The sequence below is a fragment of the Mesoplodon bidens genome (assembly GCF_964165515.1).
Source record: "Mesoplodon bidens genome assembly, chromosome: 13".
NCBI lineage: Eukaryota > Metazoa > Chordata > Mammalia > Artiodactyla > Ziphiidae > Mesoplodon > Mesoplodon bidens.
The window spans coordinates 77242901-77261967 of record NC_138169.1 but is presented as its reverse complement, the minus strand read 5'-3'; the positions used below and the strand labels follow the sequence as shown (position 1 = coordinate 77261967).

The 19067-nt window shown below is 39.3% G+C and overlaps 1 protein-coding gene across 1 annotated transcript in view; it reads right to left on the bottom strand.

Annotated features, from left to right (window-relative positions):
* The window catches only part of PHLPP1 (PH domain and leucine rich repeat protein phosphatase 1), a 211736-nt gene that overhangs the window by 13975 nt on the left and 178694 nt on the right, over nt 1-19067 (bottom strand). The window contains exons 12-14 of the mRNA XM_081251786.1: nt 16929-17091; nt 6047-6177; nt 1284-1388 (exon numbers count right to left, since the gene is read on the bottom strand). Of these exons, the coding sequence (XP_081107912.1) occupies nt 1284-1388; nt 6047-6177; nt 16929-17091 (399 nt within the window). The remainder of the gene's footprint in view (nt 1-1283; nt 1389-6046; nt 6178-16928; nt 17092-19067) is intronic.

Genomic DNA, 19067 nt, shown 5'->3' with positions numbered 1-19067 from the left:
CTTTTAATCTAAAAAAAAGAAAGATCTCTAGGAAGGAACTTTGACTGCTCCAAAGAATGTATAGTTTCTTCCTCTCTCCCCAAAATATAATGATATACAGTGCAAAGTACATAGAAATAAGCAGTCAGAGCCCAGACACAACTGGTTTTTCTGCCTTTTTTGGGGAGGCAAATGGAACAGAGATGTTGAAATGGGGGCTACATCTTCTCTAATATGCCGAAGCACACTCTCAGGGAAAGAGGACAGGATCAATGCGTCAGACGCACAATGCGAGTTCATTCTGTTTTCTGACCCAAGGAAAAGCAGTCAGCATGGCAACCACAATTCCACCTTTTATTTTCCACGAAGGGTATTCAAGCTAGTCAGTGGTTCTCAAGCCTGGATGCACATTAGAATCACCTGGGGGAGATTTTAAAGCATTCTGATTTCACGGGCCTCGGCTGGAAAATGTTCTTTAAAGTTCCTCACCTGACTGATTCTAATGTGCACCCAGGGTTGAATGCTGTTAGCTATTATGGGGTCATCCTCCACTTCCTGTTCTTCCCCCCGCTCTCAATATTTTGTGTTCTTATACCTTAGCTAATTAAATTTTGACCATTCTAATTTATAGGATCCTTTGCTTTTCTAGTACTGATTATCAGCACCCCTTCATAAAAAGCAAGCAAGCCTGAAGAGCTGGATTACAATTCTCAAGAAATCAACATCTGCATATGAGACAGGGAAGGTTGGTGAAAATAGGGAAGAAAAAGAAATTAAGATGGACAAGACCTGATGGCAAGACAAGCAGCTGACATTACAGGGAATGGACATCAAATTCCTGACAAGCTAATTTAGACTGTAAAAAACAGCTCCACAGCAACAGCGACTGTCAGTAACATAAGGGATCTCGAATATGGACAATCAAGGCTACTTCTACTCCTTTAATACTATCCCTGTTTTGCTTGGTAAACAGGCTTCAAAGATAAAGGGGCTTTTCAAAAGAGCAGGGATGCATTTCAATACTTATGCCTTCTCCAAACACTGGAGTCTCACATAGATATAATGTGTCAGTTACACCGTATCCTAGCAACATCCTCACAAAGAGAGAGTATGTGATGCCAAGCAGGGCTTAGCCTAATGTTCCAGCCTAAGTCATGAGGTGGCCTCACTCTGGGGAAACATACTGAAATACATGTGACACGGGGAAAGTGTGTGCTAGCCCTGGGCTTCCACCCCACTAAAGCAGGGAGGCGGGCGGGCGGGCGGGCAGGTGGCGGTTCTCACTCCAGTTTCACCCCACTTACTTGTTTTTCACCCCTGAAGCTTCGGTGTAGCCATGGCTCCATACAGCTGGGGCTCCAGATGCATCGCCTCCGGAAGGCTGATCAATCTTGAAACAGCGGATATTACTAACCAGAGAAACAGAGGGACCAGGAATCATTAAAACAGAACATGTGCAAATTGCTACTTTTACCTGAGAAATGAAAAACACCTAAGCACTCTGTACTTACCATTTGTGTTTAATGTGTCTGAAATATTTATCAGTAACAAGAACTAGCTACTCATCATAATGAAAACAAAGGGGCATATATACAGGGCATGAAAATTAGTTTTATCAGCATCAAATGTCGGTTATTAGGCACTTTCTCACACACACACACACACACACACACACACACACACACACCACACACACACACACACACACACCACACACACACACCCCTAGATGGCTACTCTCCCCTGGGGATGAAAGGGACAGCTCTCAACCTTGGTATGAGAAAAGAAACTTTAACTATTAAGTTGGGTGTATTCTCACAACATGAAGCCCAGATTTGAAAAGAATGAAACCGGAGCCATGGCTGTACTGCGTTTGGATCATGTGAGAGAATTCTGCAACACTCATCCTCAAATCCAGTATCTGCCCACATCACCCCTTCAAATATTTCACAAATATTACTGGGGACTTGCTATCCCCTGAAGCTTCCAATTCTTTCCTCACCTGCACAACCATGCTGAGACCAATATCATAAAATTATGAAGTAAATGAGGGGCATTCAATAAATTACACATTAACTACATATAAATAAACTGGGAGACAAATTCTTATCTCACCTCGGCTCTCATATGCTATAACTGGTCCAAAAGGACCCAAAACAGAAATATTAAAAGAGTAAACCTTCAAATGCAGTTCATTAAAAACCAGCCTACTAGAAAGCGTTCAGTGCTCACAAACAGGAAGTCATACAGATGTGAAGCAGGTTTTTAAAAGGCGGCCTACCACATGGTGAGATAAATCCCTATTTGTAAATTGCCACTAGTTTTTTCCCCGTTACTTAAAAAGAGAAACAGAATTATGTATAATCTCTTAACACCTAAACAATTTTGTCCTGAGCCCAAGAATTTAAATTATCTGTTGGCATTCATTAACTCCAAAATATAATAAATACTGAATACCTTTCCTAAGAACCATTCAACTCAGGAGTAAATCAATGTCTAATAATATTCACTTTGATTCTAGAAATATTTGGTGGCAATTTCTTTGAAATTTAAAAATATTTCATTAAAGAAAAGTTTCTACTCTTAATTACCAGAAAACATTCACCTTTTCCTTTATCCTAAAAAAGCTGAAAAACATAAAAATCATAGGTAGTGTCAACAGAAAATCTCAAAATCAAATACCTCATTTTACAGATATATCCTCCTTTCAAACTCATCAATAAAAGGTGTATTTAAAAAGATAGTCTGCTGTTGTTTGCTTTCCTTATGACCTGGTACCAAATTTTATCCACGTACAATGGTAAGCAATGCAATGGGTTTCTTAAGGCATACCTTAAGGTTCTCCCTACATTTTTCCTACCTTTCTGAGTTCTGGAGAAAAACGGAAGACTCCTTTCTAAAGACATTTATACTTTTTACAGAACAGGGAGCCTTCAAAGAAATAATTCCATTTCCTAGCCTGATTTTTTTTTTTTTTTTTTGGCGGTACGCGGGCCTCTCACTGTTGTGGCCTCTCCTGTTGCGGAGCACAGGCTCCGGACACGCAGGCTCAGCGGCCATGGCTCACGGGCCCAGCCGCTCCGCGGCATGTGGGATCTTCCCGGACCGGGGCACGAACCCGTGTCCCCTGCATCGGCAGGCGGACTCTCAACCACTGCGCCACCGGGGAAGTCCTCCTAGCCTGATTATTAAAGAAAAAAGTAATCCTTAAACTCCCCCATAATCCTTTCTAGTGAAGCAGCAATCTCTCATTTCCGCCACGCTGAACACACTGTGACTGAGCAGCCGTCTGAAGTGACCTGGATGTGACTCTCGTACATCTTGAAATTAGTCTGAGGGAATCTGGGAGCCGGAGCTCAGTCACACGGAAGAGTCGCCATATGGACTAACCCTGCCTCATGTAGAACAAATAGGCCAACCCTCTAAAAGAGCAAGTAATACATTAGATATGGAAACTCTCCCAAGTTATTAAGAAGCCACAACCTTCTAGATATTAAATAGAGGGTAACGTTTTTACCTAAGAGTGTTATGATTTCACTGTCTGTTACTAATTTTTTTTAAATCTGAGAACACACATGTGCTTCACTGTAGTAGCTCTGGCCACTCTAGTAACATATGTCCTTTGGTAGAGAATTTTAAGAGATACTGCCTTATGCCTATATAATAATGGGGTCATTCTATTATATATATGGTTTTGCATCTTTTTTCTAATTACATCATGAACATTTCCCCATGTCATTTTATATTCATCCTAAATTTAATTAGATATATCTTGATGACTATCTCTGTACCTAAAATAAATACCATATCTCTGATTAATTTTTAGAATAAATTTTTACCACAGAAAACCTTGGTCTAAGTATATGAATACTTTTAAAAGCTTGATAACAGGGCCAAAAGCTTTTTTAAAAAGTTATATCGATTTACAACCCTCCATCAACACCAATTTGAGGGGGAAAAATGTTATCATTTAAATATTTTATTTAATATTTCCTTGATACACTAATAAGGCTGAATATGATCTTTTCATGTAACTATCCATATTTTGTTTATTAAATGTTAATGTGCTTCACTTACTTTCTGCTTGAGTGAGTACTTATCACTACTGACTCATAAGAACATTTTCTATTAAGAATATTAATGCTTTTATTTTTCTTATTTTTTGCCAGCGTTTCTTCTCAGTTTGTCATTTGCCTTTTAGATTTACCTTTGATAGCTTTTGGAATAGATATCTAAAACTTTTATGTAAAAAAGGATTTTTATATAAAAATATACATAACATAAATATCAAAACCACTCTATACATATTGACTTCTTTTGTGATTTCCCCCACCCCCTTTTCTGGCCTAAAAAGTCCTTTTCTGGTTTGTAAACATATCCATATGATTTCCTCTTACTTTAAAAAATTATTTCATTTTATGTATTTAACTCTTTAATTTAGCTGGAATTTATTTTGGTGTGCAATAAAAATTCAACTTTTATTTTTCTCCAAACAGCTACTTCCATTTATTAACAGATTTTTATATAATTATTTTTATCATAAAATTATGTCATATTTGTAAAAACTCAAAAAGTTACCCATTATAAAGATGAAATATGTTTTGCTAATCCATGTATTCTTAGTTCTGGAAGTCCCTTAGAGAGTGTGTAGGCCATCCTCCCTAAGAGATGAGAAAACTAAGGTCTGGACACGCTGAGGGATTTGGGCCAAGGCTTCACATACTGATACACAGTGGAGAGAGCCTAGGTCCCCGTGGCTTCCCGAGGACACTGTACTTAGGCAATATTCTTCAACTAAATCAATTTTCTCATTAAGTACTTAAAATATCAACGAACAGGCACTAATTAAGCCAATTCCAACCAGGAATCACCTTAGATGATTTTCAAATTTTGATATGTACTAAAGTCTAGGATAATAATAATGGACCACCAATATTACTCTTCTTTTCAAAATTCTCCTTTTCAGTTTTTTGTAAGATATTGGAAGATGACTTCCAGCAACAGATATTACAACAGGGTTTAAGCACAGATGGCATACACAATGTCTAATGTGTGTCGATGTCTAGGACTGTTACTTTGAGATACACTGCAAAAAATTCTGAAAATTCAGAAAAATTTAAAGAAGAAAGTAAAGACCATCCATAATTATATTATCCAGAGAACAGCATCATTTTAACATTTTGTTTTATATCCTTTGAGGAATTTTCTAGTTGTGCATGTGCACACACACATGCACACATACCCAAATGCACACAAATTCATGTTACAAAAAGTGGGATTACACTACACAAATTTCTTTGTAAACTTTCTTTTCACCTAACGTCATATGCAGAGATCTTTCAAGTTAGTAATATAACTCCACATCATTGTTTTTAGTAGTTGGATAATATTCATTATAATATTCATTATGTGAAGCATAATTTAATTTTATTGATATTTAGAGTTCTGTGATGAACACTGTTATAAAGGCATCTTTTCTAACAAGGTTAACTTTAATGTTTTCCATAGCGAACTCCATCCAACCTGTTATTCTCCATCAACAGAAAACATGAGATAGTACCAAGGAACTCTTCCCAAAACAGGAAGACAACGTAGCGGATCTAACTACCCCACTCTCCCAGTTTTGTTTAAATAACCTGAAGTTTAGTTCCAAGTTGTTCATTTACCCCACATTATGAATCTCTTGCAAAATCCCTTTGTAACATTTGCATTAAGCATCACACCATATTATTCGTAACCGAGATGTACATTTACTTCTTGGTTGTTCACTGCCCTCTCCTGTGTCCTTAAATCCCCTTTCCTCTTTGTTTTCATTATTCTCATCTCTTTTTGTCTGGACACTTTCTCAAAAATTTTCTGAAAGGACACGAGTATCCAATTACTTGAAAATTTTTTTGGCCATTCGTCCATTTTGGTGAACTACAGACTCACAAATCACTTCACTTCAAATGTGTATAGATAGACCTAATAAGTCAACAGATGCTTCATATTCCATTTAATGTTCTAAGCGGTAAATGTCATTTTCAGTGAATAGCGATGGGGCTGCAGCGCTTCACAAAATACTTACTTCAGCAGCTCCAGGGTTTTGTGATCGAGGGCAAGTCGGGGGTTTCCAGTCAGGTCTAGTTCTTGCAGTTTTGGAGGCAGGTTTTCTGGTAAAGTGACTTCGCTTAGCTCATTACAGCTCAGGTCCACGCACTGAAGGAACAAGTGGAAACACAAGGAGATGGCCTGGAGAAGTTGTTCAGGCAGTTCTATGCTCCTACTCGTTGCAGGAAAATCAGTGTGACCGTTCACTGTACTATGATGGCCAAATGCAGAAACTACGTTTGTCTGCTATTCTGCCATAAACATTTGAAACAGCCTTTGCTAAATGTAATTAAAATTTTACTTTCTTTGAATAACACAAATTCCATGTCCTTTATACTCCCCAGCTTCATCCTTTTAAGCTCACCTCTACATTTAAAAATTAAGCATTAACTGAAAAAGCCTAAAGATCGTGTCTCACTCACACTGTTCACAATATCTCCGCACTGCTGTGGCCATGAGGGTTACAGTTACAACATCAAGATGGAACTTTAAAGGGCTTGTCTTCGGTTTTTAAAACAAACCAAAAGACATGCAAAATGAGGAAAAGGCAGGGAACGAATATTCAAAATGGGAAGATAATTCAAAAGAAGCTAAATAAGAAAGTGGTGAAAGACTAGCAGGTGGGCCTGCCTACTATATGCACGGGGAAAAAGGCAGGAGTCAAATATAGATCCTGCACTCCAGGCACCCAATACCTGGACTCTCCAACAGCCCTGCCTAATCTCACCTGGAAAACTGCCACAAAAAGGGTCAGCATACCGATTAGAACAAAAATTACATGTTATCTGTGAATGGGAATAACACCACCTTTCTTGCAAAATGTAAGGCTTAAATGAGCTAAGTCCCCAAAGGAGGTGCTGCATTTCTGTTATGGGAGCGGGCACCAGGGTAGAAGAAGGATCACACGCACAAGAGAGAACAGCTGGCAGTTTTCCTGGTAAGAGAATGTGTAACCAACAATTCGGCAGAATGGGGAGAAAGCATTCAATTATCTGGCTTGAGCTGGTACCTTATTATAATTTTTTAAAATGCCTAAAGAGCATATTAAAAATCTTAAGGTGGACTGAAAGGCAAATTGTATCCGAGAATTTCAGTCTTAAAAGTGGACAAATTCATCTTTATCTGGAAAATTTTTTAAAGAACTTAAATCTATTATGGATTGGGGAGGGGTAGAGACTGGGTAAAATGGAAACCTCTATTTTTGGAGAAATATATTCTCAGTTGAATTCAAATAATACAATGTTTCCACACAAATTGTTTCATACCCTTGCTCTGAAACAGTAGCAATGATATACTATAATTTTTTTTATTATGAGAGCATTATAACCACATTATAAACAGTTGGACAGAGATTAGAAAACTTACCGTTAAATTTAACACCTGAACACAACCAGTGTTAGAATTCTACTTTTGTTTCTTTTAGCCTTATTATTAATATAAAAAACTTTTCCCTGGTGGCGCAGTGGTTGAGAGTCCGCCTGCTGATGCAGGGGACATGGGTTCGTACCCCGGTCTGGGAAGATCCCACATGCCGCGGAGCGGCTGGGCCCGTGAGCCATGGCCGCGGAGCCTGTGCTCTGCAACGGGAGAGGTCACAGCAGTGAGAGGCCCGCGTACCGAAAAAAAAAACCAAGAACTTTTAAAACCCGTAAGTGTAGGTACAATTTCATTACATTTCACTTATTCTATATCTTCACTCCCAACACCTTTTATAGTCTTAATACTTTCAACAGAAGTATGAGAATTCACTTAACCTAAATGTTAATAACAGGGACATGGTCATCTCCTTTTTTTGTTTTTCCAAATATAAATAATGGTTGCATGAATAGCCAACTGGACTTTAATGAAACACTGATAATACTGGTTCATAATGGGCTATTCTGGCAGTATGGTCAGTATACATCAGTACAGATAAAACAACACATGGTGTCAGTACAATCTCCTGGTGGTGATGAAACATGAGCTTAAGGACTGACAGGTGTGGGCGACACAGAACGTAAGTGGTTGACACAAACGAATTCAGAGGTCAGAGCGTGCATTATGGGGAAAGAGTAAAGACATTTTAGAACATTACTGAATTTTTTGAAATTGGTGAGCAATGTTTTTTAATGTTACCTCTAAAGATTTAAACCTTCACAGCTCTGTAGATGTAAAATTGCTCATTCTTTAAATTACCAAATTATAAAATGAGTTCAATAGGGTATTCATTTATAAAGATAACGTTGGTGATGGTAACGCAGATCTTATGAGATGGTGCCTACGCACTACCCCCACCCAGGCCCGTTTTGTCACCAAGTCTTTAATTCACGGCAGTCCGTTCCCATAGTCCTGTTCCGACCCACATCACGTTTCCCCTGGAGGATTACGATGGCGTCCGAACTCTGCTTTCAGTCTCACTTCCCTCTGCTGCATTCCCCACAATGCTGTCCGGGTGATTCTCTGATGTGGTTTGTTCTATCACATAACACTCCAGCTTCAGTCTTTCTGTTGCTCCCTACTACCCTTCAATCTGCCACCAAAGTCCTCAGCACGTCAACTAAGGCCTTCACCCCACCCTTCGCCACCTGCTTCCTCACAATCTATATTCAGCTGCGTCAAAGTTAACTCTTGCATGTGTCATGTTCTCATTTGTCTGTGCCTTTGCACGTGCTATTCTCTGTGAATGGAACTCTTCAAGCTATCCTTGCCTTCTACCTGGTAATCTGCCTTATTCTGTTAAGACTCAACGCCACTACAATGTCACTCAAGTCCACTACAGCCCCTGTTTCAATTAGATGTCCCTTGTTGTAAGTATCTGCTTGTTTATTTCTTTCACTAGACCATAAGCTCCTAGAGAGAAGGGGCTGCTTCTTCTCCTCCTATATCCGAAGTGCAGTGCACTGCAAAGAACAGAGGCTCGGTAGATGCCTTCACCGAAAGGAGGAACAAATAAACAATCGATTGCCTGGCACTTGGTAAACAATTATTTGTTGAATGAATAAATGAATGGATCTTATAAAAAGGTTTTTCAGTAATTAAATCTCTTAGGATGGGAACTGAGGTACACATGTTTAGGTTAAATTCAGTCTAGAATAAGTAGCACTGCAAAACAATTGATACATTTTAAAATGTTATTGTTTCTGCATGAGAAGGAAACTCTTTTAAGGGCAGATAAGCAGAGAAACACCTTTATATAGTTCTGCACACTGAAGGAGGTTTATTCCTAAAAATTACAGGACACTGGTACTTGGTGCCAACCTACTGGTGTCAACGCAGATAGTGAGTGCTTTACTTACAAGTACTATTTCCTATTCTTTTAATAGTCCTCAACAAACACTTGTTGACTGAATAATTGTAACGGCAACCACTAAGAAAATAGAAAATTTGGAAATGAGACCTGAGAAAAAAAATAGTACCCACATATTCTATGTTGTTTAATGTATGTATTTATATTTAACGCACTAAAATTTTCTTGGAAATACATTGTTAAATAGAATGTTGAATCTAAAATTTTATCATCCCCTCTTTCAGGCCCATTCTAGGACATAGCTAACAAAAATCACTCTGCTATAATACAAAACTCTGGTAAGAATACTCAAAACAGAATTAGTGAGATAACTCATAGTTGAGAAGTGAGATAACTCATAGTTGAGAAGGAACTCATGATTTAGAGGAAATGACTGCTAATACAATTAGATATGAGTATAGGAAAATAATCAGTGTATCTTAAAGAAAAGGGAATACAATGTGATTTATAGTTCAAGTGTAATTATCACAAAAGTTGCAATACCTTAATTATGATGATTCCTCACAAAACATTACTAAAGAAAGAAGCATATCAATGTTCACAGCAGTGTATTATTCATTATCTGCCAAATAATTGCCTGGGCTGCCCCGAATCAGCAACTTAACAGAACTTGTGAGCTCTGAGGTTCTGCAACGCCCTTGCTTCTTCCCTCTTCAGACCACAGCTAGTGCCCCACCTCAACTGTGCTGCTCAGCAGCTCTGACAGCTGCAAATGGCGGGGCTCCCACTCACCTTCTGCACTCCCTAGTCCTCACAGGGTGAAAGCTGCTGATGTATAACATGTTCCCCCGTTAGGTTCACTAATTTCCATTTTGAAGTCAAAAGCAGCAAATACATCCAAGTATTCAATCAAAATAACATTTATTTAGCATCTACTAAGTGGCAGACAATAAGCCAGACATCAGGGACCTCAAGAGAGATGGCAGACACAGTCCCCACCCCGAGGAACTCCCAGGCTAAAGGGGGAAACAAACACCACTACCTACCTCCAGCTGCTATGATCAACGATGTGTACAAGTGTGCGTGGCTGTGACAGAGAAGGGGCAGCTACTGAGACCACAGAGAGGGCTTTCCAGGAGAGGATTTTTGTGAAGAATCAAAATTAAAGCTAAAGAGGCAGATGGCAACAGGAGGGCATCTAGCAAGCACTGGCAGCACGTGCACCAGGCAGGAGACAGAGTGATGCACGGTATACCAGGACACGAAGCAAGAGTGGTTGGGGTGGTTGGAGATGGTCGGGCCCGAGAGCAGAAGACGAGGCTGGAGAGGCAGGTAGGGGCCAAACGGTGAGCTACAGATTGTGTCTCACGCTGAAGTCGTCTATACCACCTCCCTCTCTCAGAGTCCTACAGGAACCCGAACATTTTAGCTTTAGAGTAAAATACATGTACACACATGTGTAGTATTTCTCATTATATAACTTTAAGTCAAATTCTCTTTTAACACTTAAACTACTACATATTCTTGATGTTGCAAAAGGCTAAGTCATCATCGCTGTAGGATGTTCACACATCTAAGTAAACCTATTAAATAAGAGAGCCAGTCTGAACCTTTTACTTTAAACACAGACCCTAAAGCCAAGGTTGAAGTTCGTTTTTCTATGTAATAGTGTATTTGTCTCTAATTATTCAGGAATGTATATTGTTTGAACCTCTCCACCTTTCAGGAAATTGCAAAAGAAGAACTTTCATTTGTACAGACTCTTCCTTTTAAATTTATATACAGTATCTGTGATTTTTCTCAACTGGATTTTAGATTTAGGAAACCTTATTGGCAACTACTTGACAAAAATGACAATCAGGGTAAAACTTTGTTTTAAAAAAAATCCTCAGGGCTTCCCTGGTGGCGCAGTGGTTGAGAATCTGCCTGCCAATGCAGGGGACACAGGTTCGAGCCCTGGTCTGGGAAGATCCCACATGCCGCGGAGCAACTAGGCTCATGAACTACAACTACTGAGCCTGCGCGTCTGGAGCCTGTGCTCCGCAACAAGAGAGGCCGCGATAGTGAGAGGCCCGCGCACCGCGATCAAGAGTGGCCCCCGGGCTTCCCTGGTGGCGCAGTGGTTGAGAGTCCGCCTGCCGATGCAGGGGACACGGGTTCGTGCCCCGGTCCGGGAAGATCCCACATGCCGCGGAGCGGCTGGGCCCGTGAGCCATGGCTGCTGAGCCTGCACGTCCGGAGCCTGTGCCCCGCAATGGGAGAGGCCACAACAGTTAGAGGCCCGCGTACCGCAAAAAAAAAAAAAAAAAAAAGAGTGGCCCCCGCTTGCCACAACTGGAGAAAGCCCTCGCACAGAAACAAAGACCCAACACAGCCATAAATTAAAAAAAAAAAAAAAAACTTGATCCATCAAATAGCATTCCATTCCTCCAAATAGCAAATTCCCTTAAACACCAAAATAAATTATTTATAAAATCTGACTTTAAGAAAACGCATCCTATATAAACTAAGCAATTCCTTTACCTCATAAATTTCATAACCTCATAAAGTTGGTTATGTGTGCCCTTGGGGAGACTCAGTGGTATATCACAAAGTTACAGGACACCTGGCCCATGCTTCTGGGGGCTTCAGTGTTACTCAAAGATTATGGAGAGGAAGAGCCTTTACTTTTACATTAAAACTAGAAGAAATGGTAAAAAGTAAGAGCACAAAATTAGCATGTAATTTTAGATCAAACAGGAGACTTCAAAGAAATTTATATATGATTCCAGGCTGTATTCCAGATTTGGGAGCATATGAGCTCACTTCTCTTTCTCCTTACCAATAGAAGACTTTGAAGAGCAGGACAGTGACCACTTCACAGCCAACTTCTTTGAGGACTCATGGTCACAAGTGCTCCTTTCTCCAGGAGCATCTCTAAGGGGATACTTTTAATATGCATGAGCTCACAGAGGACCAGTTCTTTATCTGTATGTACATATAACCCACTTCATAAGATGCATGCAGTATCTCATTGTAAAAGGCATGGCTTTGTGTTTAAAAGGGCTGCTGAAATAATTTTTAAAACTAGAGTTAAAAAAACAAAGTAGTCTGAGTTAATAAATTAGTCCAACTTTGAAGGACAGAGACTATGCAGTCCTAGCTTCCTGCTGGTGAGTTGCTAGTGAGGCAGGGAGAAAAGTGGCTTAAATGGCCATGTCCTGGTAGACACTGCTTCATTCCTTTTTCCTTAGCTCTTGTCCCAAACAGGAATGGATGCCGGATTCCCCAAATGTTAGAAGAATTCCTAAATAACCATTACCCAGATTCCAGGACCATAATGACAATTGCTCCTGCTTCCTGGTTTTTGGATACTGCAGTTCCTAGATGACCTTTTAAGTCTAGTAGGTCAACTACTCTACCAAACTGACATCTAACTGGTCCCTGATCTGTCTTTATTTCCATTATCCTACTTTCCAAAGAATTAGTGTCTTTTCTTTCATCCATTCTGACCTAGCCGTTTCCCCGTGTTCTTTGTGTTCTATGACTGAGCTGGTTCTCTCTCATCTCACTTTAGAAACAACATGGCTTGATTCCAAGGGAAATTCAACTTCCTGTAGCCATTGTTCTCAAGAGTGTGGCATATTAAAAATACTTCATACTCCATGAAGTGAAATAACAGTCCTAAAGATGAAGTCACTCAACTTATCCAAGTGGTTTATTACTGCATAGCACAAACATGAAAATAACCTTCTGAAGAGAACTTAAAACATTTTAAAAGATGCTGTTCACCCAGTAATCAGAATCAGGACACCACAGGGAAATGGAAAATTTGACAAAAGTTGCTGATATATGGTGTCTAAATTTCAAATTTCATTCATTTTATGTGTCACACATTTCTTTCATCTGCTTAAACCACACTTCAAACAAGGTAGTACTATGTCCCTAATTGGAAGTAACTCAACTAAAAGCTTTGGTGTTGTTGCAGAACTCCTACATGATCAACGTGACTGCGATGTGGTTCGGCGAAGGGCCCCTGAGGAAGAGAAGCCGAGTGCCCCACCCGCGGCCGCCTCTGCTTTTCAGGTTCATCAGCTCTAGCAGCCTACGTGAGGACCTCGGCCTGGGACCAGCCAAGCCAAGTCTGGCTTATGTGGTGATTGAGAGCTGATCCGTATCCAGAGGGAGGTCTGTCTATTTTAGAATCAGAACAGAACATGACCTGCTCCAGGAACACAGGACTGGTGGTGGGGTTTGGAAGACTGATTTGAAAGTGCTAAACAAAGGCGAAGACAATAATGTCAATACTAAGGAACAAAACTGCTAGGACTTTGGGTGCACGTGAGCTCATCGAAAAACTCTAAAAAAATATACTTTTTTTCCTACGAATTTATATGACCTTCTTGCCCAAGTACAGAATTTGATGCCTGATGATCACTTTAACAAATCTCACCAAATGCACCAAAATGAGAAGAGGCCAGCCCTAAATTTTATCCAGGAATAGGGGATGCATACAGTCTCTGTTTTAGGTGTACATGAATAATGGCCTGATTTTACAAGTTTAAAAAACTACATTAAAAAAATAATAAAGTAAAATAAAAAACTACATTTTAGCATATATATATATATATATATATATATATATATTTTTTTTTTTTTTTTTTTTTTTTGTGGTACGCGGGCCTCTCACTGCTGTGGCCTCTCCCGCTGCAGAGCACAGGCTCCGGACGCACAGGCCCAGCGGCCATGGCTCACGGGCCCAGCCGCTCCGCGGCATGTGGGATCCTCCCGGACCGGGGCACGAACCCGTGTTCCCTGCATCGGCAGGCGGACTCTCAACCACCGTGCCACCAGGGAAGCCCTAGCATATATATTTTAATAAGCAAACTTGTTTACCCTTTAAATGATACTTGGTATTAAAGCTTTGGTAACAAAGCAGTGAACAAGCACTTTTTTTTAATGTCTTAAAAGATGAGACTGCTCACAGAGAACTAGCTAAATATACCAGGATCTTATCCTTCATTAAATTATCTGTTAATGTTTATAATTGCAATGATCTTCATACCTTTTATGAAATACTTTACAATTATTGTACTTTATTTTCAAGAAACAATAAGAATACAATCTAGGATTATTAACTCAATGATAATATTTTAATAGCGGCTGGAGTATTTCAGCTTAGGAAAAAAATCATTTCTTTTCCATTAGAAACATGCTTTAGGGCTCACTTTGCAGTGAAGACTCCCATAGGTATTTTATCATCTGTTTACAGCAAATATTTTTACCAGGAATTTTCTTTTGGATGGTTTATTTATTTATTTATTTATTTTTGGCCACACTGCACGGCATGTGGAATCTTAGTTCCCCAACCAGGGATTGAACCTGCGCCCCCCTGCATTGCAAGCATGAAGTCTCAACCACTGGACCGTCAGGGAAGTCCCTTGGATGGTTTAAATCTGCATAAATACTTATATAGCAACTTAAAATATTCTCATATGAAATAACACTAAAATATCAGTTCAGAGTTCTCAAACAATATAAGTACTACTTTTTCAATATCACTGTCTGTCCAGGGCTGCAAAGTTTGTACTTTGTACATAAAGGGGACTTGATACTGCTCACCGCACCGCCCCCCCCCCCACAAATAAAACCCCAGCAACAAAATATCTCTTGGTAATGGAAGAGCTGGGTCAGAAACACTGGACATTTTTAACATAAGGAAAATGCTAAGCTACAATATCTGGGGTTAAAAATCAAAGAACAAAAGAAGAAAAACTGTAAAAAAAAAGTAATACCAAAAGTAAAATTTTAAAAGGAGCTGTAAAGCAGGGTACAGGGGAAGGAATTAGATGGAAACACAAGGGCACCAATTTTAGAATCCAGGAATCCAAGCAACGGTCTAAGAGAAGATTTGCTTTCATAGAGCAACATTTGTATTTTGCAAAATTCAGTCAAAACTTGAAAAGTTTAAATGTCTATCTGTATCTGTACTTTAAACCAGATACTTAAAAAAAAAAAGGAATCTACGATTAAGAGTTATATAACATTAAAAGACAGGTGCAGAAAGTAAGACCAGCAAACAGGAGGTTAATCTCCAGACCTCGGTGCACAGAGACCTGTTTAATGAGGCCCCGTGACAGACACCACATGCCCCATGGAGTAATGGGCAGTGGAGCGGCCCCTGGAAAGCTAAGCTGTCAACACTGCTCCTGGGATGGAAGCAAAGAAGCATTTGCTTAAGTGACAGATTTCCTGGATTTTGTGGATCGTCAGCCAGAACAGTTGCTCCATATAATCAACATCAGAGTTGAACTTCATCGAGGTCTTGTAACTAATTATAGTTAACATTTACAGAGTTCTTACCAGGTGCCACTTCTATTTCAAATGCTTTACATGTATTATTTCATTTCATCTTCACAGCAATACTGTAAAGGAAGCACTGTTCTTTCCCTCATTCTCATTTTACATATGAGGAAACGGAGCAATTAAGCAGCTTTTAGTTGGGATCCACCTCTAGACCTGTCCTCCTCCAGAGCCCCACCTCTTACCTACTGTAAAAGGTACATAAAGTAAAAATAAAATATTTCTGCTAGTTAACAGTAAGTGTTCTAAAATGCCACGGTCATGCATGAGGTGACGGTGCGCTCACAGTAAAATGTTTCATGGCTGAAGCACACACACACATGCACACACTTATCAAATGGCTTGTACACACCTCAACCAAGTAAATGTACAAAAACTCCTGTGGTGAAAAATTATTCATGCTATTCAAAGTGTCTTCAAATAGGATGACTTTTGTTCCTTTTTAGGAGATTAGAATATGCTCCTACTCTATAACCAGAATTATTTTTTATTAAGCACAAAACTAACCATCAGAAATGCTAAAATGCAAAATGAAAGAACTTCTTACTCTTTGCTCCAAAAAAAAAAAAAAAAAGAATAAAAAGTTGTTAGATGGTTTTCATCCTAGTGAACTGGTTTCATCTGGTGAGACTGCCCTGAGTCAGGAGCCAGGAATGGCAGAACGTCTCTGCCACCAATTTGCTGTCTTCAGTTTACAGAAACCACTTTCTTTTCAGCACCTCAGTTTCCTCACCTACCAAATGGGAATACTATCTGTTCTGTCAGGCTTCATTAAATTGAAGTGAATGTTTGGTAATGGTAACACTAATGAGACTACATCTATATAGGGAATTAGGACTAATCGGGTGCTGGGGTGGTGGATACTCTTAATTAGGGGAGTTGGGGGGAGGGCTGTGCAGAGATACCGTTAACCATTTCAAACTGCTGTCAAACCTGATTCAGCCTCTGAGTCTCCTAACCACCCTGGAAATAAGTAGGACAAGTATTGTAAGACAGATGGGAAAGAGTTAGGTGGCTATGTGGCTAGTTAGGGACAGAGCCCAGAATACAATTTTCCCCACTCCCAGTCCAGTGGTTTTGGATCACTGGTTTTTTGTTTGTTTGTTTGTTTTTTCCCTCTGCCGACCCAGAGGTGTAGCCCAGTGCTGAGGAAGGATGCAGCAAGGACATCAGAGAAGTCTTCATGCTGAGGAAATCCAACAAGGGTGCGAACATCCGGAACTGACGAATTAGAGAAAACAAGTCTCTCTGTGGACCTGAAGCTTGGAGTGTATGGAATCGACCCACGTACCTTGATTTCTGGGAGCTGCATAACTTCAGGAAAGACTTCAATGCAGTTGGAGTGAGCAATCGCCGTGTGCATGCGCCTGCAATTCATGATAGTTGTCGGGACGGCCTTCAGTTTATTCCCACTGATGTCAATTTCTTCAAGTTCCTCCAGCTTTGCCATTTTACTGAAAAAGAGAAAATCCAAGGGTGGGCAGGTCACAAAATAACTATAAGGAAATTTAGAAAGAAAATAATAGACAATGAGAACCAAAAGGTAATTTACTATGACTCTGAAGATTCTTTAAAGATTCACTTGCACTAGTCATTTTAACAGACAAGTTTTTCACTACTGTTTTTGAGTATCAAAGTATTTTGATAGCTCCTTTCTTACTACAAAACAGAAACTCTTAACTTCAGCTGTTTGAATTGGCAACAAGAAGAAAAATGGACGTCCTTTTCCCATGAAAACTCTGTGTGTGTGAATTAAGTTATCCTGACAACAACCACTTTACTATGTAGCTTAATCTGAACTCCAGTGAAAATCCTACTCAAATGGGTCAAAAGTTAGCATTAATCTAATCAATGTGCTTTAAAAGAGCTTAGTGTGAGAGTATTATTTCTTTGTATTGGCACTGAAACCTCAAGGGAATGTATAGAGGAGAAAAGGGTATGGTTTATATGAAGATATGCTTTCTCCTGAAACACCACTCCCCAAATTCCTTGGACATCCTTTGTGATAACAAGGTGGTCACGAGGAGTAGGATGCTGGAAGGTCATCTGGATCATCTCTCGACCTCTGTCAATGCCCCAATTCAATCTGTACCCAAAAGAAATTTCTCTCAACTCCTGCTAAACACCTACAAAGAAAGAATCTTTCTGATCTTACCTTAATAACAAGTCCTAATATGATCTAACACTTTTGTTTAAGAATGTCTTGTATTGTTCAATCTTAACCTATAATGTAGAATTACTATTTAATTACATTAATCAATAATTACAGTAACCCAATAAAGAAAAACTTCAGAATTAGGGTTTCTTATATTCTCTGTAAATCTGGAGGGAAAAAACCCTCTGCCTCTACAAACCTATAATGCATCTATCACTCCTCTGGCCCTTTTCCCACCACTTGTGAAGGTGCAATCTAACAAGTGCAGGATTCCCAGTGAGTGCAACTCAAACTTACAATCTAAATCATTTAGTTTAGAGTTATTGGTATCTCCTCTCCTTGCTGTGGTTTCATTTGTCACAAAAAATTTAAAAATTTAGCAAGAAACACTTTATTGCTTTTCTTTCTGTTTTCTCCCAAAAATAAAGGTTACCTTATTTGCTTACTTGAAAATAAATATACGCCGAAGATACAAGAACTAAGTTTTTATCTTATGAAATCAGATCATTTAATATCATAAACATTCAACATAGTATTAGGATATGCTACAAACAATACTGTATGCACAGACTGTGAAGTAATCCATCTATGATAGCCTGAATTTGTAAGATTATTATTTGAATATGTTGTCATCATATTGTGAAAAGACATGTGGAGAAACCAATGAGTAACAGGCATGGAAAAAGATTGAAAGTATAGACATCAGGTCCAAGAAAGAAAATATGTTGAAGAAGTTTCTATCCCTCAACATAGAAAGAAGGTGGTCAAAAAAAAATTCTCTGTAGTTAGGGTGATTACTACTGGCATGGGTCCCTGGGGGATACCCTCAGAATTTGAGCTGATGAGCATTTCTCCTGCTGGCCTTAGTCATTCATCATCAAATGAGGACCATGAGCCCTTTCAGAGATATTATTGTTATGTGACTACTATGTTTTCTTCCAAAAATAGCATCGCATTCCATAGTAAAAGAAAAGTACATTAAAAGAAAAAGAAAGAAAGAAAGAAAGAAAAGCTTAATCAGTAACATCAAATGATGGGAAAAAGTAAAGAAATAAATGTATACTACAAAAATAGAGTAATACTTGAAGTCAATGCATATTTGGGCCTCCCTCCTTTAGTAAGGGTTTCAACAGACTGGTATCGTTGATGCTAGCAGAGGGAGGCTGTCCCCATATTTTGCTTTGGCCCAGTGCTAAGTTGCAGTTAGCAGCAGAATACCAGAGGGGTTAGCGTTTGCTTCTTTGATGTGTGGGCGTGAGTTCTAAGACCTAACTT